The sequence below is a fragment of the Entamoeba invadens genome (assembly GCF_000330505.1).
Source record: "Entamoeba invadens IP1 unplaced genomic scaffold scaff_1105074724573, whole genome shotgun sequence".
Taxonomy (NCBI): domain Eukaryota; phylum Evosea; order Mastigamoebida; family Endamoebidae; genus Entamoeba; species Entamoeba invadens.
This window is the reverse complement of record NW_004191740.1, coordinates 48,132-57,399: the sequence shown is the minus strand read 5'-3', so window position 1 is coordinate 57,399 and position 9,268 is coordinate 48,132. Positions and strand designations below refer to the sequence as shown.

The following is a 9,268-nucleotide window of genomic DNA, read 5'->3' as shown; positions in this document are numbered from 1 at the left end:
TAGTTATATAATAAACATATGCATTATTCACTAACCATATAACCATCAAGAGATGATTGAGATCAAAATTTGAATGATAAGACCACTTGGTTCAAAGGATATGTACAAGATAAACAAGTGATTTTTTTTATTAAAGACTTCTATAAATAAAACCAGTTTACTATATTATAGGATATTGTTATTATTATTATATAGTATATCGAAAAATAACATTTAAATTAAATTAAAACTATAAACAATTATTATATAATTTAAAACGGCACTTTTCAATTTAAAACTATTCGTTAACAAACGTTACAAATCATTAACACATTAACTACTTATAATGTCAAATTTAATTGTAACGAGTAAAAAGTTATAATGTTGTTTGTTCATAAAATATATTAATAATTTCAAAAGTCATTTATTTACACATTACGCATCCAAAATCAATTGAACATATTATTTGTAATCATACATAGAAATTGTTTATTGATGCAACAAAAAACGAATTTATTAAAAAAACATTATAATTCAGTGATAATTTATTAATTATGATATCGATACTAATAATAGAAATAACACAAGTTTGTCATTTGTCTACATTATTATGTCTATTAAACGTTTTTTCGTTTTCAAATATAATATAAATAAAATATGTTAATATATTCGAACAATTGAATTGATTGTGTTGATATGATAGTAGTATTTGATGCTTAAAAATATATACAATTTATAAAAAAAAATATAATAAATGATATAAACATTTTATGATATTAAATTTAATTAAGATATTAATACATTATTTTGATTTTTATTATCAAACATGATAATAAAATATTGTTTGAACCGATAAAATATTAAAAACAAATAAACGAAAAAACATAAACAAATTTTTTATGACTAATTTGTAATAAACATTAACGTAAATAAATAAAAATGACAAAATAAACCAAATTATTAAAGTTTTATTGTATAACTGAAAGATATATTTAATTATGCCGACTCTGATTGAAATATATATATATCATTTAAAACCACTTCAAAGATCAATCTGATAAATAAATGAAACCCTGGTATCGAAGATCACCTGCATCAACCACATTATTGGTTGATGTTCGATAATTTGGCATTTCATCTTATGATAGAAGTCGCCAACAATTTAAACGACATAAAATTGCTGTCCTTAAACTGTGCTTTCATTCCAGGTATTTGTCTCAACTATTTAATGTGACTGAATTTAAGGTTTAAAAGTTTGTTCTGTATTGTTGTTCGAAGTGTCATATAATATACTATATTAAACTAATTTAAATTGTGATTTATTTAAATATAATAGTTTTACAATAAAAAGAACATTTAAACACATATTGAAACTAATACACAGTAATAGAAATGAAAGAAAACATCGAAAGAAACACTCTCAATGGTAATCGTTTAAAAAGTTAAAAAAACAAGTTAATTTTTATCCAGAAAGAGCAATTAAATGTAGGAAACTTGAAAGCACGGTTTATCTGCAAATCCCATTTTCTGAAAGGAAATAGTAGCATTGGTAAATATCACCAGAAGAAGACGAAGTAACAAACAAATTAAACTTTGGCGGTTATTAGGTACACATGATTTAACACATATTAATCAATTTAAAAACCATTTTTTTCTGTTTTGGTAAAGTTATAAAACTATGTTTTTATTAAACAAATTTTAAAATCAAAATTGTTTGGTTTATTATTATGTTATTATTAATAATAATTGTTTTAATATTTAGTAAATAAACCACATATAAAATTATTCGTATTGCAATATGATTATTGAACTTGACTATCTGTAATAATTATAGTTATTATAATTATCAAGTTTAATTTATACTTTAAAAAACAAAACATGAAATAATTAACCACTATTTAATAATTTTAATATAGTTTTATTATGATAGTAGAACGTCAATTCCATGACGCAAATGAAAACATAAATACACTAATTCCAAAAGACAAGTTTGCCGATATGCATATATGCAATTTTTTGTATACAAAAAAATAAAAACGAAAACGGGTGTGACTTTCTCTCCAGGCGTGCCTTTTTACCACCTCTTTAATTATTTAAATATTCAAAATATAACATATTAAAAAATAAAACAAAGAAGATTTATTATGTTTATAACGGACATTTTTTTATTAAAGACCCGTGACATACTTGCACTAAGCGCCATACATGCACTAGCCCATATAACAATTTAAAAAACAAAAAACATAAAATTTATTACAAGAAAAAGAGAAAAAAACTCATTATTTTTTAAATGAAATTTCTTAAAGCAATTGAATCTTTGTTTTGACCAATAAAACACATTATAAACTTGTAGAACTATCTTTTTGAATTTTCTTTTTCATAAATCTATTCAAGAAAAATCACGAAACAACAAAACATCAAAAGTATTTTTAAACAAAACATCATTTCAATAGTAATAATGGGCTAATAATTTATTAGAAAAACAACAAAAATGATGAGATATGTTTTTTCTCAAACACATCTTTTTAAAACACAATAAAATGACATATGATAACTCCAATCCATATGATTGTATTAAAATGATACTTAATCTTTAAATCCACGTTATAAGTGGTAATATAATGAGAATAAAACTTTTACTTAAAACATAACCCACAACAAAAAAATTAACAACATGTGTCATTTAAAATGACACATCTTTTTATAAGAGTCTGAAAGTGTTTTTAATAATATTTTAATTATTTTGGCTATATAAACGGGATTATTCCGAAACTTATCGTGTTAATAAATACAAAACACAATTGGTAATTCCAAGACACATAACAACACTTGAATATATAGCCCCGACTAACTACAACTTATAGATTAGTTTTATACGAAGAATAAATAATAACAATAACTTAATTATTAACATAAAACATGATAAAACATCATTTTGTGCTGATCACTTGATCAACAAAAATATATTGAATAGTCACAATGGTTGAGAGAAATTACAAAAAACAAATAAAATATCATTGCTCATTTATTATGAATATTAATAAATTTATTAAAATAAAATAATAAACATGATAAAAAAAATATCAATCAAAAAGCGAACAAGAGACCAGAACATAACAAATTAAAAAATAATTTCCATTTTCAACAACACTGAATATAAAAATTGTTCAAATAAATGAAGAAACTGACTTTTTGATATCAATTAAGAGTGCGGTGTTTGATGGCTTCAAGTCATTGTAGCTTTAAAAAAATACTTGAAAAAACAAAAATGAAACAATTAAAGTTTTATCGTTGGTAAGGTCATCTGAAATTAACATTTATTTGGCATGTTGTATTCAATTTAGACAACATTTAATATAATTTAATTGACTACTAATTGTGTTTTATTCTATAAACTTTACTTTTTTATTATAAATGTGTTTTATTTTTGTTTGTTTTTGGTTATTGTTGTGTTGTAAAGTGTTTTTTGTTTGTTTTGTTTTAAAGTCCAATTATTATCAAATATTGTTCATTAAGTTATAATATATTAATGTTAAAGATTAAATAATAAATTAAACCCATAATTTATGTTTAAAATAAATAATCAATTCAAAAGTTAAAAACATTTTAATGGTGTAATTGATTTGTTCTTAATGTGGGTTTGGTTTGGATCGTTTTTCAATAAGTTATAAATTATAATATAAATGCAATTTTAAATAAAAAATTATAAAATTAATTTGTTTAAATTCTGATTTAATAATAATAGTACAGTGTTAATAACTAATTAAAATGTGTAATTATAATAAACCATTCATACAAGTATAAGTTCTGTATTTTATTTGTTTTCAAACATCTTATTTCCAATAAGATTTTTTAAAACATTTTCGGTTTTATTTTTAAAATGAATCATATTATTATAATAAAATGTATAAAATTTTGATATATTATGTTTATTAAATTGAACGAATATACCCCCAAAAAATTTAATATGAATAATAACAAATTTTCCCGAATATATGCATGCAAGTCTTTTATTAAATTAGTTTTTTATTTTATTTATATAAATAGAAAAATGTTCAAATTTACACATTATTTTTATTATAACTTTATATAAAATGAAACTAACGAAAGACCATTCTATGCTTTAATTACTTTTATAAATTGTTTAAATTCAAATCTTTATATTATTTGAGCGAACTATTAAATGGTTTTTGTTTTCTAATATGTTCTTTTCTTCATAACTTTTAAAATGAAATTTCAATTTTAACAAGTTTTTTTCCATCAACTTTTCTTTTTATTTAATCATTTTATCTCATTTTTACCATGTTTTTTGTAAAAAGGTATTGCCACGTAAGCCAGTACAGGTATGGCGCTTAGTGCAAGTATGTCGCAGGTCTTTATTATTAATTGTCCGGGGCAAGTCATTGAATTGAATTTGAAAGCAGCGGTAGGGTGGAGTGTGTTAATGGAGTTAGAGGGAGGAGCGTTTAGAACGATGCAGTACAAGACGTGGATGAAAAAAGTCGAAGGAAAGATGTTACGAGGAATTGTATTTACAGAGGAGGTGATGATCGGGTTTGAAAAGAGGAGCGGAACTCAAGCAAATTTCCTCTGGAAAATTTTGTATGACAAAATCGGGTCGATGGGAAATGATGGGAAGAACATCGTCGTCTCACTGAAGACTAATATCAAGACGGGAATGTTCTTCCATAGAAATGATCGATTTGTGTTACAAAACTGGGGCGTCGAGTCACTGCCAGTTATCAATAAAATCATTCTCGCTATAATGAATAAATAATGAGGAAATTATAATAAAATGGTGTATTTATATACTAAAGAAAGTCTGGAAACCTTATTTATTCCAAAAACCTTATTTATTGACAAAAAGAGGTTATTTTTTGTTATTTGGTTTTGTTTTTCAATTTTATTTTTTTTCGTTTGTAATCTTTGTTTTTTTCAATCAAAACGAACTTAAACAAATTGACCAATTCGATTTTTTCGCTCAGACGTTGTGTATAACAACAGAAATGGTGCCGTTGTTGTAAAAAAGGGTGGGCAAATCTTTTTTGTGTAAGATGACAAATACAACACGAGAATTTCACAACAACCAATTTCTATTTCATCAAATAAAAATAACAAACAACCAGACAAATCATAATTGAAAAGAACACCACGATTGGCAGACTCGAACATCGAATTGCAGTTTAGCAGTCGAGTAAAAGCCGTTCATAAGGTATTGTCTTAACTTTGCTCTCCGAAAAAGTGTTTTAAAAAAGTAGAAAAAGTACTCACGCCTTCTATCAAAATTCTTCAAAAAATGATCCAAAAAACTCAGTTTGTTTACGGTATTTTCCCGTTATTTTTGTTAAATAACAACATTAATATCACCATTTATTGACAAACAGAAAAAAAAATGAAATGATTGGCTAAATGACTTTAACCCATTTATGTTTTTGGTTGTGTTATTGGAAAATAGTTTAAATAATAGTAATATTTATTAAACATCCCAAAAATGCTTTTTTTCAAAGGAAAAAAATAAATAAGGTTTTTGGAATAAATAACTTTACCAGACTGATTTTAGTTATTAAATAAACTTTATTATTAAAAATAAAATAAAACTTAATAACTAAAAACATACAAATGGAAAACGAAATTGAAGCATTCTCAGCACTTTGCACAAAGGCGGCAAAGAAAGTTTCAGACCTTCACAAATCAAAAGCGGTTTACAATTATGAAGACAACAAGACACTTGACATAGCACAACGCATTGAAAATGCAGAGGGACACTTCGACAGACTTGATGAGGTTTTTGAAAGAAAGAAGTTTATTACAAAGGAACTCAATACGTTTGTCACAACATTGGATAACACATCGAACAAAATTAAAGGCGAGTTAGCTTCGTATTCAACACAAAATGACTACGAACAGTTTTATGAGATATACAATCTCAGAATTGCACTTCTTGAGGAAAAGTGCAAAATCAACACAAAACCATATGAAGACCAAATTAACAATATTGTACAAACGAAAAAAAATCAATTGATGAAATAATTAAATCAGAGAGATTCATTTATTCTAAAAAACAACACGAAGAAAAACAACAAAAAGGAGAAGCCGAAAAAATGAAAAGAGAACACATCTCACTATTAGATGAAGACGGTCTTGAAAAGTTAACAGGAATGAAAATAGAAAGTGTCGTGTTTGCCTCAGACAAAGACGACTGGTCAGTGAACAATTCAGTGTTTGATGCAAACATTATGAACAAAAGCAACTTGTGCTTTTTAATAGAAGACACAAATCACAACAAGTTTGGTGGCGTGTGCACTGGTAATATAAATGCGGTTCGCACTTTTCTTCACAATGGCAGTTCTTACATCTTTTCACTGATGAGAAACGGCATTATAAATCCAAGAAAGTTTGGGAAGAGTGGAAATTACACTGGTAATGAATTTTGGCTGAATTCTCAAGACGATTTATACCTATTTACATTTAATGGTGATTTGCTTGTTTACAAGGAAGGAATTGATGGGAGTTGTGAAACAGGCACTTATACCGCCAAACAAAATGAATTGACTGATAACAACAAATTTACAGTTAAGAGTGTTGTTGTTTTTCAACTAAATTAACTTTTTAACATTTTTTTGTTATTTTTGTAAATAAATAAGAAATAAAATTTAATTGTGTTGTAATGTAAAAAAACTTTCGATATTGATAGTTTTTGAAATAAATTACACGTGACTATAATTTAAAATTAAGACTGAAATTCAAAAATGTTGTTTAAATATCGTTGAATCATTTTAAATGTTATCAAATTGCTGACAATTCCAAAAAACGTAATAATACAAGGACAATGTATCAAATATAATTAAATAAGTGTCTGCATTTTATTATAAAATCTTAGAAACGGTAAAATTATAACCAAACTATATATTAAAAGTTAATACTTTACCCACTTTTAAATGGAAATACTTTTTACATAAGTTAATTCTCATGTTTTAAATTTTTTTGTTGTTTTCATTAAACTTAATGATTTTATTTATTTATTTTAAACAATTGATTGATTAAATAATTATATTATTTTATTTGTTTTTAATTTTGTTATTATTAAAATAGTTTAAATATAAACATATTTGTTTATTATTATTTCTATTAAAAAAATATTATGTTATTAAATTAGATATTCATAATGTTTTGAACAATTAAATTTTTTATTGTTATATTGGTTCAGATATATAAATTTAAAAAGTCACAATAAAGTGACTTCTTAAAGTGTGCAAGTTAAGGTATAGTTCATTTATAATTATTTATTAAAAAAATAGAATTATTCATTTTTTAAAAATTCAAAAAAAATATTTGGTTTAATTATTAATTATAATTTTGAAGTTATTACTAAACTATACTTTGACTTGCACACCTTGTGACGTTGCAATTTTTAACTTTCACACTCCAAATACAATAAATTAAGCAACAATTTCGGGAAAGCGACCCAATGGAAATTATCGAAAGACCAGTTCCGGACAACAGTACACATCGATTTGAAACAATAAATCAATAAACTGCATCTTTTTAACAGACTATTTGTTATTGTATGCTATAAAATGGCACAGAGAAAAACTCCATGTTTATCATGCCTTATCTTGCTGCTTTAAATTAGGACAAGACAAGAGACATAGACGATTATTCACGTCTTAAAACAAAACAATTTTTACATTAAACACAGAGACAAACACAATCAGGCGTTTCCATATTTTGCCGAATTTTTGTTTTAAAAAAACAGTGAGCTAGTGTTAACTCTCTCCCATAAAAACACATTTTTTTCTTCAAAAGAGGTTCCAACAAAAAAAATTGAGAAATATTTGAAAATTTCACCAATTTTTTGATTAAAAGCAAAGTTAATATATATTTTGGTTTGAAATTATTTTTAATATCTTTTTACCAAATATTGTTTATTTTTATGTTACCATTAGACAACAATAACAAAAATAAATACTAAAATAATTACAATTTCCTTTTAAATAATCATCAAATATATAGTAAATATATTAAATATAAAATTAAATAAAATGGTTTATAACCACATTCGATATTTATATATTTTAGTGTAAAAACCAATAGTATAATTGTTAATATTATTAATTATAATTTATTAGTTTTATGTTTTATTAATATTTATGGAAATAACTAAAATAACTCATGATTTGATTTATTTTTGTATAGTTTTTCATAATAATAATAATACTAAAAATTATTCTAAAAAATCGCATAAGCCTCAAGGTTTCACATAAGGTTTAATGACCATACTGTAATATAATTACATAAATGTAATCATTAAAATTAATACAAATTTATAACAAGATTTTTTCCTTAATAAAATTGATCTTCAAAATATTATTATTTTAAAAAAGTAACATCAATATATTTATCAGTTTATCAACATTTATTATAATGAAATGTGTATTACAAAATAATATTTTTATACATAATTTAAGTTGATATACACACCAATTTAATTAAATCGATATCGTTTTATATTTTTCTATTCGAAATTAAGTCCATTTTTGGATTGTAAACAAAGAATTGTATGATTATCATAATTAAAACACTTGAATATAATTTGTCTTATGATTTATAATATTCGACTTGTCAAGTCGATAAAATCAGATATATCGGGCTAAATAGGAAAATTAATAAAACACCATAATTTCGAACTAATGTAAACCAATTTTTTCATGAATTTAGTGTATTTTTAAAATAACGGTTTAAGAAAACAACAATAAAAAATGATGTTTTACTTACCCGATTATGAGCATAAAATAAGACACAATATTCACTTGCAACAAAAGAATTTTTGTAGAAAAATCTGTACAAAATGTATATTTTTAGAATACTAAAAAAACAGATCTTTGAAATAATTTTAAATAGTTTTTTTAGGAAAACAATAAGATATAAATAATCAATAACCGACGCAAAATTAAACAGTAATTAACAACTCTGTGTTTATTTTATAAATTTTTAAAACAAACAATATCATTTTGCGTGCAAACAAAGGGGGTTTAATGTTAATTTTGGATTTGATTTTCATTGTTTTGAAAAACGATATATCAAAAAGCCAAATGGCAATTAAAATTGAACAGTAAAATACGTATTAATTATAAATATATGACTTTTAAATAACACATAATAATTATTATATATTTAATATGGTGAAACAAAAGAATAAATCGTCTTAACAATTTCAAAAAGAATAATAATAAGCAAAAGAAAATGGAAATAAAATATTTAAACTATCCATATTTACTATATACTTTGA

The 9,268-nt window shown here is 23.8% G+C and overlaps 1 protein-coding gene across 1 annotated transcript; it reads left to right on the top strand.

Moving 5' to 3' along the window:
* Positions 1-4,324: 4,324 nt before the first annotated feature.
* Positions 4,325-4,756, top strand: EIN_203550 (hypothetical protein; the record flags this gene model as incomplete). Its single annotated transcript, XM_004183715.1, has 1 exon — positions 4,325-4,756. The coding sequence occupies one exon, from the start codon at positions 4,325-4,327 to the stop codon at positions 4,754-4,756; it is 432 nt and encodes a 143-aa protein (XP_004183763.1).
* Between the last annotated feature and the right edge of the window lie 4,512 nt (positions 4,757-9,268).